We start from the raw sequence: 22,909 nt of genomic DNA, 5'->3' as shown, positions 1-22,909 counted from the left end.
TCAGGGACTACCAGAAGTTCCAGCCAGCAGAGACTACCTGTGGATAGCAGTCAGCAAGAGACTACCAGAGGCAGTCAGCCATCAGAGATCATCATAAGATTGCACCCATCAGGGCCTACCAACTCTACTTATAATCCCAGAGAGTCCTACTGCCAACAGGGCCACCAGGCCTGCCAATACCAGGAACAACCAGATGGCTAAAGGCCAGTGTAAAAACCCAGGGAAATATGGCACCACCAGAATCCTGCTATCCTACTACAGCAAATCCTGCATATCTTAACACACCTGAAGAGCAAGAAAACATTAAATCTTATCTGATCAAGATGATAGAGACCTTTAAAGAGGAAATGAATAAATCCCTGAAAGAAATACAGGAAAATACAAGCAAATGGGAGAAGGAAATGAATAAAACTGTTTAATCTCTGAGAATGGAACTAGAAGCAATAAAGAAAACACAAACTGAGGCAATTCTGGAGAAAAACCAAGGAAAGAGAAAAAGAACTACAGACAAAAGCATCATCAACAGAATATGAGAGATGAAAGAAAGAGTCTGAGGCATAGAAGATAAGATAGAAGACATTGATACATCGGTCAAAAATAATGCTAAATATAAAAAGGTTCTAATACAAAACATCCAGGAAATTTGGGATACTATAAAAGGACCAAATCTAAAAATAATAGAAATAGAAGCAGAAGATTCTATGGCCAAAGGCCCAGAAAAGATCCTCAACAAAATCATAGAAGAAAATTTCCCTAACCTAAAGAAAGAGATACCTATAAATGTGCAAGAAGCCTATGGTATACCAAATAGTTTAGACTAAGAAAACATCTTGACACCACATAATTATCAAAGCACTAAATATACAGAACAAAAAAAAAAAGAATATTAAAAGTCACAAGGGATAAGATCTAAGTAACTTATAAAGGCATACCTAGTAGGATTATACTGAACTTCTCAACTGAGACTTTAAAAAACAGAAGGGCCTGGGAAGATAAGCAGACCCTAAGAGTCCACACATGCCACCCAAACTACTTTATCCAGCAAAGCGTTCAATCACCATAAAGGGAGAAAACAAGCTATTCCATGATGAAACCAAACTTAAACAATATTTTTTCACTAACTCAGCCCTACAGAGGTACTAGAAGGAAAACTCCAACAAGAGGGGTAGTAACTACAGGCAAGAAAACATGGGAAATAAATAATTTCATACCGTTAAACCTAAAAGGTGGGAAACACACACACACACACACACACACACACACACACACACACACACTACCACTAAAAACATCAAAATAACAGGAATCAACCATCGTTGGTCATTAATATTCCCCAACATCAATGGACTCAATTTCCTAATAAGACACAGGCTAACAGAGTAGAAGTAAAACAGGATCCATCATTCTGCTACATATAAGAAACACACCTGAACAATAGAGATAAACATTATCTCACAGTAAAGAGCTAGAAGAAGGTATTCCAGGCAAACAGACCCAAGAAACAAGCCAAATTTGCTGGTGAGAGTACAAACTTTTACAACCACTCTGGAAATCAATCTGGCACTTTCTCAGAAAATTGGGAATATCTCTACCTCAAGACCCAGCTATACCACTCCTGGGCATATATCCTAAAGATGCTCTACCATACAACAAGGACACTTGCTCAATTATGTTCACAGCAGCTTTATTCATCATAACCAGAAACTGGAAGCAACCTAGATGTTCCTCGACCAAAGCCTGGATAAAGAAACTGTGTTATATTTACACAATAGAATACGACTTGACTTTTAAAAACAAGGAAATCTTGAAATTTGCAAGTGAATGGATGGAACTAGTCAACATTACTCTGATGTAATGTAAACTAGACCCAGAAAGACACTTGGTATGTTCCAACTTACATGTGGATACCAATCATATAGAATAGGACAAACATTTTACAATCCACAGACCTAAAGAAGCCAAGTAACAAGGATGACCCAATAGAGGATGCTTGAATCTCCCTCAGGAGGGAAAATAAAATAGACATCAGAAGTGAATGAGGAGAAAACTGGGTGGGGATCAGATATGGGAGGCAGAACAGAGATGAGAGGTAAGATGGCTGGGAAAGAGAAGGGAAATGAATTGGGAGCATCCATGGAAGAAGCTGGAGATGCTGAAAGGCGTAGGCTCCTGGGAGGATATGGGGGTGATTCTAGCTAATATTATTAACAGTGTGGGATATGGAGACTGAAGTGACCACTTCCTACAGTCAGGCAGGACTTTCAGTGGAGGGGGTAGGACACAAACCCAACCTACAACCTCTTTGACCCAAAATTAACCCTATCTACAAGGTGTGGAGGGATTAAAATGGAGCAGGAATTGGGAGAATGGCCAGACAATGACTGGCCCAACTTGAGTCCCACCCCATGGGAGAGAGACAACCCTTTATACTATTAGCGATACTCTGCTATGCTTGAAGACGGAAAGCTAGCATAACTGCCCTCAGAGAGCTCCACCCAAGAGTGGAACACAACAGATACATAGACACACAGAAATGAAGGGGGCAAGAACTCCACTAGAATACTAAGAAAGTCAACTAACTGATGACCATAAGTGTTCACAGAGACTGAACTATCAACCAAAGAGCATGCATTGAATGGACCTAGGTTCTCTACACATTTTTAAGTGATGGGCAACTTGGTCTTCATGAGGGTCCTCTAGCAATTAGAGAGGAAGCTATCTCTAACATGGACTCTGTTGCCTGGTTTTGGATCAGAGTTCCTTAACTTGTTGGACCTCAGTGGAAGAGAATGCATTTAGTACTCATTAGACTTAATGTGCTGAGTTGGGTTGGGGAGTGCTGCCCTTTACTTAGGGGAGGGCATAGAGGAAAGGGGGAAAAGGATGGGTGGGTGGGACTGGAAGGAGAGGAGGGGGGGCTGCATTAAGGTCATAAAGTGAATTAAAAACAAAAAACAAGTTAGGGTAAAGGACAGTGTATGGAAAGGGTTAACTAACACTAAATACTTGGGAAAGACAGAGGAAACATACTAGTTGTGTGTGTGTGTGTGTGTGTGTGTGTGTGTGTGTGTGTGTGTGTGTGTGTGTGTGTGTGAGACTGCCTTCTAAATATTTATCTTTATGCCTAAATATGCCATACCTCTTCCTTCCAAGGTTCAGGTAACATCATGGCAGAGTTAAAACTTCTGCAAAATAGTGTTTTCTGGACACCGGAGAACTGTTGCTTTATGAGCTCACTGTAGCAGTAAGTGAATGCAAAGTCTTACCCAAGATCAAGTCAATGCCCAAGCATGCATCAGGGAAGTTCACCAAGCCCTAATGTTGACGATTGGTGGTTGCTGAAGGAGGGACAGTCAGTTTTCCACCAGGATGTGGCACCTACCAGGCTACCCATGCTCCCAGAAGTTCATGTGCTCCATAGTTCCACAGATGCACTTAATATTAAGGTAAGCCCTCAGAGGGCTTTGACTTTTTAACAAAATTAACCCATGAAGTTGGAAAGGAATAGCCGTGGGGGTATGGGAAGAGATTGAAGGGGAGTGAATGGTAGGTAAGTGTAGATTTCTTCATAGTTTATATTTTATAAATAAAATTTTAATTAAAATTAAAATAAAGTGAAAATTAAATAAAAAAGAAATATCAGCATTCACGGTGGAGAGTGACTAATGTTTTAAAAACTCACCATACAATCATGTGCTGGAGAATATGTATGAGAATTGGAATTGTTATATACAAGTGTAATTGCACAATGGCAAAAGCACTTTGGGGATCATTTAATAGTTTCACAAAGTTGAATACACACTACTATAATATCTACTCTCAGCTATTTACTTAAGAAAAGCAAAAGCATAGTCTAATTCAAAGGCTTGCATGTGAATGAATGTTCATGGTTGCTTCATAAGTAAGATTCAAAAATAGGGAAAATGCAAACGGCTCTGAAGAGATGAATGAATAAACACCTTGTATATACTCATAATGGAATACTGTCCAACAATAAAATGCAGGGAGTACTGATAGACACATCAGAATGAATTTCCTATTATGTTGAGAAAATAGAGAAAATGCATGTTTTTATTCTATTATGCAACGTTTTAGAGAATTCAGAAAAATATTTTGTCTATCAGTAATTGAAAGTGCATTAGCTATCTCTTGGATAATGGATGGGAGATGAATGTGTTCACAATTTAGATGTTGATAATATTTCATATTGCAATTTTTCATATTATTTATAGTTCTAAAATGATAGAAAATGAAATGGAATTGCTAAAAGGTAAAGTAAATCTCTCAGCATACATTTCTGGGAGACAACTTTCTCCCCCATAGGAAACAATAATGAAAACCCTAGAACAAATCAGAAGCAACACACACCTGGAGCCACTAGCCTCTTATCATGGTTTGCTGCTACCCAAGGCCCTCTTGAGTTAGTTGAGTTAGGTCCTCAGTGTGAGTGGGGTAGGAGCTGTTGGGACTGGTTTTCATTGTGAAGGGGTGGGAACTGCTGGGAGTGGTTTTCACTGTGTGGGGATGGGAGCTGTTGAAAGTAGCTTGCCTTGCGGGAGTGACTATGGATTAGGTTTTTCTCCTATCCCCTTTGTCTATCTTCCTCCAGTGCTCATTTCTGCTTCTATTTTTTTTTTACCATGATCTGAGGCATCATGTACCTCTCCCTGGGGGCCACCACGAGGGTTTGCCAGCCTTGAATCAAAATAAATCCTTCCATATTCATCTACTTCAACAGAAAACTGAGGGAAAAGTATCCAACTAGTTATATTTCAATGACCAGAGGCATTACAAGAGAGGTGAAAATATCTTTAAAGTAAAAGAAGAAAACTCCTCAAAACTTTAGAATTGGCCTTTAGATTGAGAGCTGCCTAAGATCCAACACAGTAATTAAAGAATTACCCTAAATATCTACCCTGTGAAACGCTGGAAAGACAGTCCTTGGACCAGAAGTAGTTGTAGTGGGGGTAGAATCAGGAAAAAAACATCACCTGGCTAGGACAGAGGAAAGAGTGGGGTAAGGAACTGCTAACATTAAGTATGTTTTTTAAAAGCCATGTAGATAGCTATTTTATAAGTTTCCTGAACATATATTCATACATAAGAGTTCAACTGCAGTTAACTCTACATAAAGAAAAACCTCACAGAAGCCATAGTGTCAGCGCCAGGTTTGAGAAAGTTCCCCTCTATTTCTTGGTCTGGTGTGTCCTTAGCCACTGATTTTATTTTCCAGCCAGAATGTAAGGTATAATAAGACCCTATTGCTGAAGACACCAAACACTATGGTCACAAGACACGGAGCAATCTACTTGGTAAGGGCCGGGAGGCTTCCTCTGTGCTGGGGAAAAACTGAACCCTGTAATAACTGGAGTGCATAGACTGCTATGTCCACAAGTGAAGCAATGGCATGAAAGCCAGTCACTTGTGCACATATGTGCTGCCCTTTTTTTTTTCTTTCTTTCTTTTCTTTCTTTTTTTTTTTTTTTTTTTTTTTGAGGCTAAGATATGAGACTTAAAAGGTTTAAAGAAACCCATGCTAACTGCTTATCTCTGATTTCAATAATATTTGTATAGTTTTGAAACTTCTAAGTTGGTGACTTGTTTTCAGCTTTTAGAGTTGGTTTCTAATTAAGATCCTCCAGGAAGGAGTCTCGTGACGTGTGGCTTGTGAATAGTCTCAACTTGTCTTGTGCCACCAATGACTCTCACTTGCTAGACAGAGGTCTGCAACAGTTAAAGTGACTCTCTTTTCTCTTCTACCAGCACTGATTGAACATACCAACATGTTAAGTAACTATCATTAGCATATATAACAGGAATAATAAGCCTTTAACTGCACTCACAAAGTGCAGCTAAAACATGCGAGTATTCATTAGTTCTTGACTTCCAGGAGAAGTTTGTAAACACAGTGTTAAACACTGACTTTTTGTGACCGCAGGCAGGGTATAAATATCTTCAACCTTGATAACATAAAAATAAAGACACAGCTAACAGAAGATTGGAGGCAGAAAAGGAGATAGAGAAAGCCATTTAAGAATGGGAATGTTAGTGTGTTTTTTCTCTAAAAACTAGTGTCATTATTTCTGCACCACCTATAGAAGCCAACACACTGAGTCAGCCTAGCATCAACAGGTGAGTGGATAAAATGTGGCCTATACCCACACTATCATTACTTAGACAGAAAAACAGGGAAGTCCTATGTTTTGCATTAAAAAAAATTGGATTTGGAACTCGGGTATTCTGTCAAGTGACATCAACCAGACAGAAGAACAAATACCATGTGTTCTCTCTCACATGTGGAAGCTACAGAAGTTGAATGCTGAGTAAAAACAGCAGAATATTGATTATGAGAAGCTGGGAGTAGTGGCAGGAAGATGAAGGTAAAAGGCTAGCCAACCAACATAAGCCCCAGTTCACAGCAGCAAAGCAGGCAACTGTGTTTCACAATAACCTGTTTCACACACACTTCAGGAAATACTATCAGAGAGGAGCAGGGAGGCCCTAAATACAGAGAAAAGATGAGGTTAATGCACTTTGTGTATATGGTAACACTGTATGGCATAATTTGTTACATGTTAAATTTGAAAACAAAGTGATAGCTAATTAATTAAATATAGAAGGCAAGAGGCGAATACCTAAACACAGTATAACAAGACATAGAGATTGAACTCATTAGAGATGTTTTTTAATCACCTGGTAGTCATCGCCATTAATCTGTTTCAAGAAGCACAGGGTCACTAAAGCACACTGTGTTCTCCTGTCTTGATGCATTGCTTGTTTAGTTATTTATCCTGATTTTGTTTCTGATGAACACTGGAGACTGAACTTAGGGTCTGATGTATGCAGGCACCCTACTTCTGCCCAGCTGCCTTTGGCTGAATTCTCGGTGTTTGTGTTTTCTCCGCTGCTACTCACTAATGCTTCCAAGTTGAATCTGCTTATTTAAAAGCAAGAGGCACGGCTAGGGTGTGAATCTAACACTAGAAACAGCTCAGGCAAGCACAGCGGCTGCTTTTGTCCATTCACCTGGTACAAGTCCCTACCTCAAAACTGTGGCAGCTTTGACTTGAGGAGCCGGGGTGGGTGGGTACTTGAATGAAAAGGGGGAAGAAGGGAAGGGGTTGTGAGGGTGAGATTGGGAGAAAATGAGGGAGGGGCTGGGATCAGGCTGTAAAGTGATTAAACAAACAAACAAACAAACAAAAAGCCTGCTGCAACCTTTAAAGATCTGGTCTTCTCTGAAGTTTTTCTCCCCAGAGAGAAGCAGTGATAAGCCTCATCTTTTATAAAACAAGGGAATCCTAAGCAAGGACTGTGAAGCAACCACATGTGAAAGCAGGTCACATCAGCAGTGTGTGTGTGTGTGTGTGTGTGTGTGTGTGTGTGTGTGTGTGTGTGTGTGTGTGTGTTGGGTGTGGGGTATATAGTCTGGGTGGAGACTGCCCAAAGGCCACTGTACTCACTAATGACCAAAACAAGTACTTCTAAGAAGCACTTACTGGTGTTTTAAGTTTGACAAAAGGACTGGCCCAGTGACCTAGGTGAGAAATGTCCCCACAGAGATGCTCTCACTACAGCTAAACAACTCAGTTTAAGGCATGCCCAAGTCATGACCCCAGAGAAGACCTGGAATACAAAAGACTGGTTTCTATATCATCACCAGGGTTGAAAACGTCCCTTGTATCACTCCTGACGACTTCACTACTTGGAGTTGCTCTGTATGGATACACCCAGCTGCTCAGCGGCACCTTGCTAACAGCATCAGCATCCCCAGGAGGGAGACTTGGCTCTCAGTAACCTCTGTCTGCGTGGAAGTGCCCATAGTGTGAGTGTGTTCACTCATTTACTTACTCATTTGTTCCTTCCATGGTAGCATTCCACCTTCATACTAGAAGAGCAACAAGGAACATTGCCTTAAGGTGCTGAACAATTCAAGAAAGATGGCTATCAAGAAGTGGGAGATTGGTCCATAGCTTTTAATATAAAAATGTGTAGCTCCTAAAACATTAATTAGAATAATAAAACTGATTGGAAGATTACAACTCTTTGTGTGGCCATTTGCTCTTCAATCTTCAAGCTAAATAGTGATTTTTTTTTTTTCTTCAGTACTAGGGACTCATCATAGATCCTCATATAAAAAAAATCACATAAATTGTGATAGTTTTTTAAAGAAAAAGTTTAGCTCTTTTTTTAGTCAGTTCAGGGCTTTACATTCATTTTATTTTCCCATAACCCAAGTGGACAAGTTCAATTAAATGAGGTTGGATGAAAATAACCGTACCACTCATCAAGAGATAGTTAAGGAAGAGGGAAAAAAAAAATCAGTCTTCACGTTTGTCAGTTAGTCCTTTTTTAATAAATTTGAATTCATTCAACAAGTTTCATATTGTATCTGTCACTCAATTTTGCTGTTTTTTTTTTTTCATGTCAAATAATACCAAAAAATTACATCAATGTGCTTAAGCAAAACCGGGTTTAAGTTTATCTTTACAATGAAATGAAGTCGACGTGGATATCAACCAGGAGAGCAACCGCCTATTCCTACTAGATCATTCCTGTACTTACCTTGAACACATCTACTGACTTGGGAAGTAGAAAAGTGAGTCACTAATGACATGTTTGTGGGCCACCCCTAGGAGAGGTATGGTGCGTGAGCCACCCTGGGAGGTTACTTACAAGGTGAGGGGGAGTTAGTCATTCAGGAAAACATGGCACCTTTCAATACAATAGAAGAGGTAATCAGTCCAAGGCACACTCACCAGTGTCCTGGGAAATTTATTCCACCAGGGCAGTTCTTTGCCCAAAGAGTCAATGTTACTCTGATGGAAAGTTCACACTGACATGAAAGCCAGCATTCATTCCAAGAGTAACAAAAATATTTTACCGGTAGTTCAGTTGGCTTACAGAAAATGGCCAGTGATATGAACTGATTTTTTTTAAGGTGGAGGGTTAAAATATGAATTATAGTAGGCTTATACTTTTAAGCAAGGAGATTCAACATTGGACACATCTTTTCAGAATGTGTTTACATGGGGCAAACACCTACAACTGCAATGTGCCTGTCCCCTCTGAGATGATCTCGTTGGTGAAACCGTCAACTCCACATTTCAAAGGAAGAGAAGTGCTTTTGCTGGGAACAATTGAAGCGGTCCCCATGTTGGCATCAAAGCACACAATACTGCAGATGGACATGTCACTTAAAGCCTAATGGATATATTATTATGGTATACTTTCTAGTTCATCTGAGATTCAGGGGCAGTGAGTGGGTCATGGCATTGACATCATAACCCCTCAACAGTCCTGGGATTGGTGAGAAAGAGGGACTTTTGTTTTAAAGATTCCACCCACTCTGCTGAGTCTGTCTTTTGCTGGGACTGATGGAGGAGGGCTATTGAGTTGTCACAGACATATCTGAAGATGAATAATAAAAGGCTGCCATCAAGGCGTCAACACCATGATCCCTCTGTGAAGCATTTCATTTTGGAAAGACAGTACTACTGAGAAAATTAATGGTTTATTATGTTGATGAGAAATTAAAATTTTCTGTTCTTATGAGCTCTGTGTATGGGTAACAGCCACCTTTCATCAGAGGTCCTGGTGGAATCCCTCGGTACCCTCACTTCCTGGTTGTAAAGTGATTAGAGAGTACATTCTAGGACAGGAGTCAGATCTCCCTTTTCTGCAAGCACAGTCAGAGTTCTTTTCTCAACACTTCTCACAGCTTTAAAAAATAGAGAAGCTATAAAATAATTTATTAGAAGAAAAGTAACTTTCTTCTGAAACGGAGTAAAGGAAACACATACCCAAGGATCTTTAAAAAGGATTTTTTTTTTTACAGAATACATGTATGTATTTGTTTATGTATGTATGTGTGTGGGTATGTATGTATGTGTGTGTAATTACAAATACTACCTAGACTCTAGCTACTATGGTAACTTCATTGCAGTGTCTATAAAGTTGTGGATCCCAGTCTTGGTGCCAAATGCATATAAAAAGCTCAAAAGCTATTATGACTACACCATGCAAATTTATATCCAGAGATCCCCAGAGAGTGCACTGCTGCTCTTTTGAGTCCTGTGGTGTCTCTGCCACTGATGTGTGGGTATCTCAACTGTGCATAAAAAAAAAGTTTTGAGTCACTTTTCCCAAAAAAAAAAAAAAAAAGTCACAGTTCTAAGTGTGAAAAATTACCAGTCACTGACTGCTTCTGCCACATTGCTTGCGTTTTGGGGTCCTTCCTCTACATGTGGCAGTTACATCTTGAGTTACAGGATACAGAGAGAGATACCTGAAGTACTAAAAGGGATAAGGTATTCGCAAACATTTGTTTTCTTTAACATGTTACAATGATAAGGCCACTTACAGATTTTTTAAAATCTATTTAACTTTTTGTTTCCTCCTACTGTTACCCAAGAAAAAGAAAATTACCAGAGAAAAGCCAGAGGCCAAAATTCATAGGCTCATCTCCCGATAGAAAAATAGGACAAACGAGCAGTAATTGGGAGAGTTAGCAGAGAAGAATGGAGGAGGCAAAAGGCATAAAAATCAGTAACTGTCCCTCACATGAGATTTATGGAGTAAGCTTTTATTTAATGTTGGATTTTGAACAGTCAAACTCTGACATATTAAAGAGTGCTATGGCCACCAAAAAAACCAAGTAGTGTCAGTTCATGGCGACAGTGCACACCACACACATCCTGGGGAGCGTGGTGGTGCTGCCTGCATGTCAAATGATGGTGCCAATCTTGAGGGTGACACATGTGTGGGATTTGGGAGTTATTAATTTAGCAGTTCTTTACTGCATGTTTTGCTTTTTAATCCTGTCTTCCAAATGCTTCGCTGTGACACCTATTAACTCAACTGCAGTCACTGTATGGATGTCTGTGATAGAAAGAGTTTACAAAAAATATATCATCTTTGTTTTTCTTTAGAAAGAGCTCATCTAAATAGTAAGTTAAGGTTGCGTCTATGAAACCGGTGCACCTTGTCTTGTTTCTACGAGCTTTAAAAAGTCCAAATACTGATGAGGCTGTGGATCAGAAGGAACCGAAAGAGACGGTGTTTGTGTCGGGTTGCCCTCGTTGCCTCAGGAACGGTCATGGGTTGTTGTGTGGTTGTGGTGTGTACTGGTCATGTTCCTGCAGAATCCTAGTCAGTCTAGGAGGAGTTGGGTGTGCTTATGAGATATGTCAGTACAGAAATAAAGGCTGTGAAGATGTTTCTTAAGTTTCCAAAAGTGAACAGTAGAAACATTTTAGATTCAATCTTAATTTCTAGATAACAGAAAGTAGTTACATCACAGAATGAAAAATATGACGTCGCATGCTGCCATGATAGCAAGCAGAAGAAACAAAATCTTTGTAATATACATATGTATGCATATTATGCAAATATATTTATATTAACATACAATGTTATAAGAATGGTAACATAACTGCAAGGGGGAAAACCATTCTAGATGGTTTTACCTTAGAGTAACAAAGAACCTGAGACGTCTATGCTTCCAGTTAAATAGCAGACCTAGAAATCTGGACGAGATGTAGAGCACATTTCTAGTGATTGAATGTCATTTTCAAAATGTGCCACTGTACTCCCACAAGACAGGCTGGACCCACTTAATGTTAACAGAAACTCCCCACATGTATGGGACAGTGGAGTACTTACAGCGGGACACCATTTACTCCCAGTGAGTGTTTAAGATGAACATTCAGACATGAGCATGGGAGCTACCTACCAGTAAGAGTCAGGTAAGTGCACTGCCAGCGACTCACCTCACGTGCTAACCCACTACAGAAAAGCATACCTGATGAAACAAGCCCATCCCAGAGAAGCCAGCGAGCCTTGGCTGCAAACTGAAAGACATGACATGAGGTGTACAACTACGGCTGTGGGAGTTCCCAAAGGTGAACTGAACTAAGAATTCCTTTCTGATTTGTAAGCAAAAATATCTAACTTATGATAATAAAAGACACACTTTGGGATGACTGTGTTTCACGCCCTCATTCTTGAGGCATAATATTTAGATACTTGTCCCTTTCAATTAAAAAAAAAAAAAAAAAAAAGCTATGACTTTCTTTAATATGCATCCTGTGTTAAATTGTCCATAGTTGCAAAATGTATGGCATGTATGCGTATTTGTTTCACATACACAGATACGCACACCTGTGTATATAAACATATACACATGCATCCTCATATACACATGTGTTTTATATATATGCTGAGAAAGTTCACATATATATACAGTTTGTGTGTGTGTGTGTGTGTGTGTGTGTGTGTGTGTGTGTGTGTGTGTGTGTGTACTGGTATAAAAACTTGACAGGCAGGGTAATATTTCACTCAGTGTTAAATGAAGTCTCTGAAAAATCAAGTACAGTCACTCAGTTAACATAGTACAGCCAGTAAACTAAGTTGAAAAGAGAAAACGTGAATGGAAACACGATCCGGGACCATCTGTCTATGGCATTCACATCGGTTAGATCAGGGATTTTGATTTTGAGCTGTGAAGACCTCCTCCGAAGGTGCGTCTTCTTGTGCGGGATGCTTCTGTCTCCCATGTACCGCCCATGCCCTTCCCTGGGCATGCTCTGTTTCCTATACTGGATTCCTGAGCTGTCAAAGGATATTGCTGAATTCCTGGTGTCTCCAACGCCGCCTGCAACCTCATTCATTTCATTGTGAACCTCCAGCGATCCTAATAGGATATTCCCGTGAGCATCCACCTAATGGAAAGAAAACGTACACTCTTAGGAGGCTGGCATGCGGTTAACCCGATTTCTATATACAAGCTCCAGACAGAATGATGTTACATAACCATGCAATAGAGTAGAGGAGACGCTATGTGTCAGCTCCACACCTCGTTTTAGAAGAAGATACTATTTTGGAGATTTAACTGAAGCTTACAAAAGTGCATTTCCCCTATCTGAAAGTTCTTGCAGAAAAGAGAAGGGAACATTACTGAAGTGATATTTCACATCATGAATCAGAATCCCTACTGAAGAGAAAGCTGAACTGCAAAGCCCTTCTAGGCTTTCATTTATGTGCAGGTGACTGTTTACAACGATGCACTGAAGAGAAATGATGTGGTCCTCCCTTTCCTGGCTATGCTCCAACAGGTACCATCTCAAGTTCGCAATGCCGCAGTACCTGTGCCACTCCCCCTCTCTTCCCAGTTACATGGGCACTGAATCATTGGACATTGCAATCAGAAATGGAGGTGAGCTCCACACAGGAAAGACTGTGACAGGCAGCCTCACGCACATAACTTTCCTTGGAATACATTGTTTGGGTTACTCCACTTTCTTACCATGCCTTGTTGCTAACATCTTACTGTGCCCACTGATAACTTCCATTTTCTCTCAGGTATGAATGAATAGGAATAGCAGAGTACATGTAACATTTGATTCCAGCTATGGTTTCAAGTAGACACAGGGGTAGCTTAGGAAAGCAGTTTGCTCTTTTCTGAATGCTTGCATTGGACCCAGGGCCAACATCTGCCAAGTATGCTTTCTTTCTCTCAGCACATTCCAGCCTGATAGCCTTTTCTCTGATGGTTTAACTACTGTGAGGAAGCACAGGGATAATGCTAATGATGCTCATGGTGATGGCTGGGGCACATACAGACATGAGTCTCTGTCTAACTGTGTCCCCGGCAGAAGTCCTCTTTTGCAAGAGCCATACATAAAGTAACAAGTCTCTTTCCACAATGAAGTCAATTTCAAAATAATAAAGTTTTATTGTTTGCTAAATATATCTTTAGACCTCCCATGACAACACCAATGGGCTATGTGTGGGCTATGTGTTTTTCTGGTTTGTCACAGAATGTTTCAGCAGCTTCCCTGTGGCTGAAGGACCATGGAACTTGGGGAAACTGTGGCTGAGGGTCCCTGCTGGAGTTCCAGCTGGGATCAGACTGTAGCTGCTATGGCCTGTTTCCCTGAGTACTCATTAATATATGCTCTATATCCTTCCATCTGTGTCTGTCTTTTCCCTGGAAGGCTGTATCCCTTTTCCTTTCTTTCCTTCTTTCCCTGGACAGCCTAGGCCTCCCCCCTCCCACCCACCCACCCTCCTTTTTTTTTAGCACTAAATTGATTTTTCCATGAACCACTAGTTGTTTTGTAGAACGACTTAGACTTATTGATACATTACTTTGAATCTTCCCAGCTTATAGATACATACCCCTTACTCTCGTTAAAGATATTAAGATGAATGTGAAGATAGTTAAGATGGGCAGGGAGGAGTCCTGACTCCTACCCAGAAAGAAATAGGGAGCCATGTGAAACACTGAGCAGGTTAAAGAGCCCGCGTTACAGCCGCCAACTGAAAAGTGGCCAAGGCTCAGCAAGGGCTGTGACAGTATAGGACACTCAGACTCTTGCCACTGAGTTGATCACATTCCTTTTTGAGAGTACCTCTCAAGGTTAACTTAACTATGTGCGAGATTGGTCAATTCTCATGTGTCAGAGCTTCTGAGATAGTTACAAGGGGGACATTGTAGGCATAATTAAGGGTGTGGTCATCAGGATAGTTTAGTTTGAATTATTGGGTGAATATAATAGCATCCCTTATTCTTTCCTACCCATAGTAGAGAACTTTCTAGCTAGAAGCAGAAGTCAACAGAGGACAACCCAGCCTAAAGTCTCATCATGCCTTTGGCGGGAGTCTTCAGGAACAGGGTCATTAAGAGGGAATAGGACAGCCCACAGCAGCAAAGACTAGTCGCAAAAGACAGGCAAGCAATTCTATAACGCAAAGAGCTACCTGTCCAGCCACCTGCTAATTGTGCATTGTTATCTCAGAGAAACTTAGTTGGTATAAAAAAGGCAGCCCCCATCCTAGCCCCACTGCTCTAGGATTTTTGACCTGAGAGGTGTCTGGTAAAATTGAGCATTGTTTTACCCTGTTAAATTTATGGTAATCTTCCATAGATTACCTCAAAAATGCTATAGGATCAGGAAAAATATGAGATGTACATTTGCCTGCTATGTAAAAGAAGATGGGGAAAAAGAAAGATAATTTTGATAAAACACATCAAAGTAAAGCATTTTGTGTAAGGTAAACTAGCTGAGTAAACTCAAGTTCTCAGGATAAGGAATCCATCTAGTTCCTGGTCCATGATATGTGTCTGTTGGTGAGTGCAGCACTGGCTGTTTTTTGTTTTTGTTTTTTTGTTTTTTTGTTTTCTGTCATAATCCTCTTTCTACCATTTAATGATAATAATAGAAGCCACTTGACAGTGAAAGGAAGGTCGATTAGAGCCTGGTCTGGTAAGGTTTTCTGTTTGTCATGATAAGAAACTCCAAGCCTATGCTTTTAGAATACAACTGGAAAAGTAAGCTCTAAACAGATGTTGAGTACACAACCAGGGGATAAAGAATAAAAGCTGGATCTGAGCTCTGAAAAGACGTGCTGAAGGCCAGACAGATGCCCTTTTTCTGCTTTTGTTCTCTGGGTGTCTAGTGTGCCTGCTGCAGCAGTAGTTCTGTATTTTGCCCATCCCATTGCATGCTGGTTTTGTCCTCTGTTTTGTGAAGCACAGACTCAGTCTAGCCTAGGCTAACCAACAACTCACTCCGGGGCACAGGATGGCCTCAAATTCAGGGCAGTTCCCTCTTACTTCAGCCTCCTATGTGCTTGAATTACAGGTGTGAGCCACTAAGCTTGCCTTTTATCTTGGAAGTTGTAATGGAGGAGAAAGTTCCATTCTCTGACCCCACCCAGACTTGATAACTGAGAGTTAACAGCACTTATAGTTCAATGTTAGAGGTACTGAGACAGTTAGGACTGGGCAGAACTTTGTGTTGTCTCGTTTCTTTCCCTTTTTCTTTCCCCCTGGAATGATAAGCAAATAAAATCCTTTCAATAGCAAAGGCTGTCTGTTGTCTTCAGAGCCAAGAAGACTGTCCCAGGGATTTCTCAGACAGGTGAATTATAGATTGGCTGAAACAGAAGAGGACAGTGCAAGGCTGTGCCCTTCACTCCCACTGTAGCAGGGCAGTAACAAGGTCCAGCTGTGGGAGAATCTTAGCCACGCCAACTCACTCTACCTAAGAAGGGACAACCCGACCTACCACTGGAAGGAAGCATGCAAGAAGTAGCCCAGGAAGAGAGGGCTAAGCTGGTCCTTGCATACAGGAGAGTTAAAAGCACATGTGCAGGCCAGAGCCTGTCTCACTAGTGTTCAAGTCTCTTCCCGGTACAGTAGACAGTGCTTTATGGCATAAGGGAGTGAGCAGGTCAGTGACTGAAGGGCCTGTGGCTCACAAGACATCTCTACTTGCAGAGTGGTGGGGAAAGGACTCAGCCAGGTGGGCCCTGTGGCTTAGTTTATTTCATTACTTCATTTGACTGCCATGAAGATGGACATCTTTTTATCCAATACCTGGCTTTAAGTCATGGAGACAGTGTACTCAGTGTACTCACTCACTCGCTATGTCCTTAGATGAAGTGAGGGGGCCTCATTAAATGCGTAAATTTGATTTTTTTTCTATGTTCAACATTTTAAACTGATCTACCTTCATGGCAAGCTGGCATTTTAAAAACGACTTTGTTCATGACATTGAGTCTGAGAACACCCTAAAGAGGGAGACACTGACTTCTTAAAGTGCTAATGCAGAACTTATTCTTTCCCATAATAATACATCATTCGTTAACTTAGTTACCAGCACAGAAAGCTTCACTATTTCCCTGCAAGGCAGAAAACCACACAGGAAACACTAGCAGCTATAGGAAAATATTCCTCATAGCCCATGCTATTTTTAAAGAGGAAAACAGAGAGGTGAAGGGCTTGTGGACCACCCCAGTGCCTCACTAAGGACATATACAAGGGCTCTGCATCACTCAGGGTCATTCATGCAAAATATAAATAGACACCAGCTTCCGATTAGGGTCATGCATGGGCCAGGCTATGAACCATGAAGATGAAGACAGTGACTCCTCTCAAGGAGTCTAGTAGGTGGGAACTTCCAAAAATCAACAAATACATTTTACAAAAGAGTTTGGAACATTTCTAATTATCAAAAACATGATATGAAAAGTCCATTAAAAAAAAAAAACAGAATCCAAATGAACAATCATGTGGCAGGGCGGATCCTACCTTTCAGAGAATGTGCTGAGGAATGAGAGGACAGTGACTAAAACAGTGGTTCAGGGCATGGAATGACTAAAGCAAGATGCAACACTGATATGGAAGAAATAAAAAGACTCTGCAGAGAAGAACAACTGACTGCTTGCTGAAGAAAGAGAAGATGTTAATCATGAAGTAAGTTAACAGAATAAAGGAGAAGTAGAGATGACATATGTTGCAATTCAGAAATCAAATAAGAAATAAGGTTGATGTTTTGGCATATAGGTACATATCTTTTTTTTTTTTAAACATTTATTAGAATTTATTCAGATTACATCCCGATTGTTTTTCCCTCACTTGTTTCTTCTTGTTCTCACCCTCCCTCCTTCTTCCTCACTATTTCCCTTCCCTAGACCTCTGACAGAAGGGGACCTGCCCCTCTCTTCCTTAGACCCCATGGAGGACATGGCTACATTTTATAATGATCTAATACAGGTGGGAATCTGTTTCTTTGAACATCAGTGAAGGAAGCTTAGTCCGAGGACGGCCATGCTTCTTTAGAATCCTTGCTAATAGTTTTCAATTTAAAGAAGAAAACTTGACCAGTTGGTCATTGGCTTCTCTGAATATTTATGACAAGCTTGTAGCAACCTTAGAACTTTCCTGAGACATTATTTTGCACAACCTTACTTCAGAAAGGTTGAAGCCCTGCAATGGAAACACTATCACAAATAATACTTATTCTTGTGGGGAAAAAAATACAAACATATGGTGAAGTTAAGACCTTAGTTTAAAGTAGCTTGGCTTCTTTACTTATGGATTTACAACCCACTGGTTTCATTTAAACATGACATAATGTGCAGAAAATCACTGTCTTTTTTCTCTGAAAAGCTTAAAGGGTATTAAAATGTATTAACTTTTAGAAATCTCAGTTTAAAATCAGTGTTTCTAAAAGAGACAGTGATCTCTTCCTCTCATCTTTACCTCTAGAATGTAGACCTCAAAATAAAAATAAGTTGACTACAGGGGATCTAAGGATGAAGTACTTTTTACAGAATGACAGGTGGCTTGTAATTTTTAAATTATTTCATGAATTCTTGTTATTTTGAAGGGTCCAGTGCACACTGACTAAATTTAGAGACAATGATTTCAATGTAGATTTTTCTTCTGCTCTGAACCCAGACAGGTGCAGCTATCCAAAATTAAAATCATCTCATCCAGAAAATAGCACATGAGAGATTTTCTTCTTTAGAGTATGTCAATAGATTGGTACTCAGCGGCTATCTCATTCTTCACTCACCTTCCACATTCCAGTTAAGTAAGAACAAGACACGATTTGTCATTTGAGGGTGGCATGAGATCTACTTGCTTAGTAAGGATAATACTGAGTTTAGGAATCTGATTTCTTTATAAAAATTATGTCTCTGCATAGCACACCTGGGGGGTATAGGATCAACTGCCAGCAAAACACACACACACACACACACACACACATACAGAATTATGGGTGTATCATATCATGACATTAAAATACCATGCGTACTGGTCAACTCATCAGATATCACAAGATTTGCAAATGTAACATGTACACTCTAACCAAAGGCTTGCTCTCGGGGATAGAGGAAACTTGGCAATAAACAGAGCTCCACTTTATTACTTAGACGAACAAGGTTAAGAGGCTTACACTGTACCAAATGAAAAAGTGAAGGAATATAGAAACATTCTAAGCATTTATGTATCACCCGCTAAGCTTACATATTGTGTAACCACTAAGTATATGAGAAACCTACTTGCGGTTTTACAGCAGGGTCAGTAATAGCCCTCCAGTGGTTGTTGGCAGCTGATGCCTGCAATATCCCCAGGGCACTCTCTGCATATGACATACCCCAAGGGGCAAGCATCTTTCTCAGGAATGACTGTAAGAAGCGGGTTCCCTGCCGTACACTGACAGTTTCCCTGTGAGAGAAAACTGCAGCCTGTGACGTTGTGTCATCATTGAGAACTAAAATGAGACTGCTTCAATAGACCGTCACAGGGTATCCCTTATGCTGAGCCTGCTCTGTGTGGTATGAGGCGTGTGGCTCTCTGCTTCTCATACTCATCCATTTCTACAAACTTTTGGGGAAGTCTATTTCTACTTAAACATCACTAAATTATTTAGTGAGGGAGGAATAATTTTTAATACCTCCCTGTACGCATCAAATAGACATAGAAAATGAGAATACCTGATGTTTATATGCTGGCTTCAAAAATCTAAGGACTAAATGACAATCATATATTTAAAAAAATAATAAAGGCCCCACTGAAACTGAAGGAGAAAAAAAAAAAAGAGAGAGAAACAAGATTTAAGGGAAAACACTGAAAATGCACTCATAAGCCAAATTAAAATTTTGTCTGCATCTAATTTATATTCTTTCTACATTCCGATAATTTAATTTGTGAATGTTACAGGTTTGAGTTTTTTTCTCTAAATTTTGTACTTCATGTTCAAAAACATGTTTCTGAACATAATGAGTTGACTGTTTTAAACAGTCTCATTTAGAGAGAAGGAAACAAAGCTGTGGTTATTATTTACCGCAGGAACTGAGAAAGAACACTGCTCATGTATGCATTTGTACATATGCGTGGCCAGAGACTACACGGTGTGATTAATTCTAGTTTCCTTGGAAACAACAAGGCCAAGACATATTGTGTATTCATAGTATGGTGTGATCTCCATAGAAACATAGCAGTCTGGCACAGAGTAGATTTTCCAGTAAGATACTGAAGATAATTTTGTCTGTGGAAAACATAGTTCTATTCAGAGACCAACTTCATTTATGTTTCACAGATAAGAAGAAGCCATTTCCACTCACTGACAAGTACAGCCATTCATAAACAGTTGCCACCCTGGGTCAGGCAGTGTTAGGCATCCATGCTGGCCCAAGTACACAGGAGAATTAAAGGAAATCTCCAAGGGCTTGAAAACTATGTATCTTTGAAAAGATGAATTAAACGGCATCATAAATAAATAAATAAATAAATAGGAAGGAAGGAAAGAAGAAATCTTTAAACTGGTTGAAATCAATTCTTGAGATTTTGAGATGAAAAATATAAAAGGGTACTCTGAAGAACCTTTATATAAACTATAACATTTCATCAAGATCTCATTATAATAACATAATGCTTTTATGAGCAAATGTAGCCAATGCCGAGCCCCTTTGTGACTGGCAGGTGAGCATTCCTGAGCTGGGCTCTGGCTTTCTGGTGGAGTGGTAAGCTCTGCTGTGCTCTGCAGATCTCCTGAGCCTACATTGCCTGGAGCCTTCACGCTTCTCCCTCTGTGACTGTGGCCAATAAGAAGGCTGGACCAGTGAAGCGACTGCTTACTGCACTGCACACCACATGAGCAGGCTGGATAAGTGAACTGGTAATCTTACAACTAAAGGAATATTGAGTTATTTTAGAAAATGACTTTTCCCATGTCTGGCGAGAGCCCTACATTTCAGAGTATTGGCCACTTCTGATCCTCCTCTGTTCTTTTTAAAGGACAGTGGGAAGGGAAGCTGAGCCTCTCTAGCACCTTTTCCAATGTTTGTTTGATGGGAATGCTGGAGTTTGGCCTAGGAGCATTTAACAGCATGATGGGCAGGACTTCTTGGCCAGCTCCCTGGAAGTGAACCAGAAGGCCAGGTATTGCATGGCTGGAGTGCCCAGGCAGTAAAGAGCCTACCCGGTTGCTTTCGTTCTTGGAACGATCATTCTTGGCCTTGGCTGTCTTCTCTGCAAGTTTCTTCTGCCTTTGGGGCCCTCTTCCAAAGAAGATGTAGTTGACAAAGGCATATTCCAGAAGGGCCAGGAATACAAAGACAAAGCAGCCCATCAGGTACATGTCAATGGCTTTGACGTAGGGGATTTTGGGTAGAGTCTCCCGAAGGTGAGTGTTGATGGTTGTCATGGTAAGCACGGTGGTGATCCCTAGGAAGCAAAAACAGCATGAGTACCTCAGCCCACGTCCCAGCTATGCTCCCAATGCAAGGTTCTCTAAGACATCAGACTGAACGTCACTGGAATAACTGATGTGTCTTGTGGCGACACATCACCCTTTGGAGCAGCATGTGAGTAAGTATCTCCACTCGGTAAGCAAGCCTGCACAGGCCTCACCCAGCTACCCCATACACACTGCAGGGCATATATATAAAGAGAGAGTGAGTAAAAGGCAAGATGTCTAGGCCATCTAGGAGGAATTTGCTCCCTTTGAATGTTAGAAGAAATGCAGGAAGTCCCAGACTAGAACATAAGCAGTGAGTGCTTGGCTACAACACACTAGGGAGCTGACAGTGGCTAATGGCTGCAGGAACCTGGTCGCAGGGAAGGTAGGAGTGGCTGCCTGTCTTATTCCAGGCCTTTCTGAGAGCAGAGGTTGAGGGGCTTTTTATTGATGAAGGGGAGGCTCAGTTTTAAGTTCAAGGAGGAAGGTCCACTTATGCCACGCCAAGAGGGCAGATTCACTCTGGAACCATTTCTCTCAAGGAGGAACAAGTGCACACAATCTGGGTAGGAAGCTACCCTCTGGGTAGCTCAGAGGGAAACGTGCTAACTCTTCTCTTATCTGCGAGAGTTTCTCATGTTCTGGCACCACATAGTTCCTCACATAGTTCTGTACAAAGGATATATATAAAATGTGTAGGGCAATTGATTATAGTCCTTAAGACAACATAAGCATATGAGACACACTTCCTTCTATACAGAGATTACAAATTATGTGATCTGAGGCTGCAGTGAGTGAAGGGCATGCTGGGTAGAGTTATGGCTCACGCTTGTTGAACAGAGGGAAGTTGTGTTTGTGTGGATCACTAACCACTGAGTGCCACAGCAAGAACAAGCTTAGAACCTGCCTTAGCCTGTTCTGCTGCAAAAGTAAGACGTTAAAGGAGGCGCCCAGCCCTTTAGGCCAGCCGTTCCGTTGAATGTAACCAATACCTCTGAGTGTGGGCAAAACTGTTGCCGTGAATTCTCATGTTAGCATTTATTCCTCAAGAGGCACCCAAAGGAAAGGGACTGGCAATGATTTTTTTTTCATCTTCACTAACACACACACACACACACACACACACACACACACACACACACACACACCAGTGATGTGACTGTACAATTTCTGGGGTAGAACCAGGGTTGTAGGGGACAACTTATGTTTATTGTCTTGGTTTGTAGGCCTTTGGATGCCCATCTGCTCTCAGAAACATATTTGTTCACCCTGTGTTTCCTAGAGCTGGGCTGGGGTGTAGAGTTCAGCCCTCCATACGAGGAAAGCAGCAGAGAGACAAGGTCCCTCTCCTGTCCCTGCCCCTGAGAGACTGCCAACAGCACAGAACACAGAAAACCCAAGAAACTATTTTTATGCATAATTGCAAAGCACGGTTGCTCGTGGTGAAATGTTTGGAAATCTCAGATGTCAGAATATTTCAAGGCTCCCTTTAACATTACATTCATGTGCACCTGGGGACTTTTTAAAACTTTGAATGCGGCAATGGGATAATTACAGTTTACAAATAAATGTGGAAAACACCATGCAAAAAAAGCTAAAAAATTAGACATTCTCACCATTCTTCAAAAAATGTGCAACGTTCACCAAGAGCTATTCAGCAGCGTCTATCTGCACAGCAATGGCAAAGGATGCCCCCTTGGTGGCCTACTGTGGTCAATGGCATCGTGTGGATGTGCATGGAGTGGGGAAGATGATATCATAACTCAAGAAGTCACGTGGTAGGGCAAGGTCAGTCTCTCACAATGGCTCTCTTTTAAAAACTATCAGGGTACCAAAAAACTTCATAATCCCCTCTTGAGGGTGCTAACACA

General features: G+C 40.8%; 1 protein-coding gene across 2 annotated transcripts in view; it reads right to left on the bottom strand.

The window, feature by feature from the left end:
* Positions 1-11,608: 11,608 nt before the first annotated feature.
* Positions 11,609-22,909, bottom strand: part of Gabrb3 (gamma-aminobutyric acid type A receptor subunit beta3) — a 234,308-nt gene continuing 223,007 nt past the window's right edge. For both annotated transcript variants that reach the window (XM_051148644.1, XM_051148643.1), the window contains exons 8-9: positions 20,781-21,025; positions 11,609-12,722 (exon numbers count right to left, since the gene is read on the bottom strand). In XM_051148644.1, coding sequence (XP_051004601.1) covers positions 12,381-12,722; positions 20,781-21,025 — 587 coding nt within the window. In that variant the 3' untranslated portion in view covers positions 11,609-12,380. The remainder of the gene's footprint in view (positions 12,723-20,780; positions 21,026-22,909) is intronic.

Source organism: Acomys russatus, chromosome 7 (assembly GCF_903995435.1).
Source record: "Acomys russatus chromosome 7, mAcoRus1.1, whole genome shotgun sequence".
NCBI lineage: Eukaryota > Metazoa > Chordata > Mammalia > Rodentia > Muridae > Acomys > Acomys russatus.
Note: the sequence above shows the minus strand (reverse complement) of the source record. Positions and strands in the feature narration are given on the sequence as shown.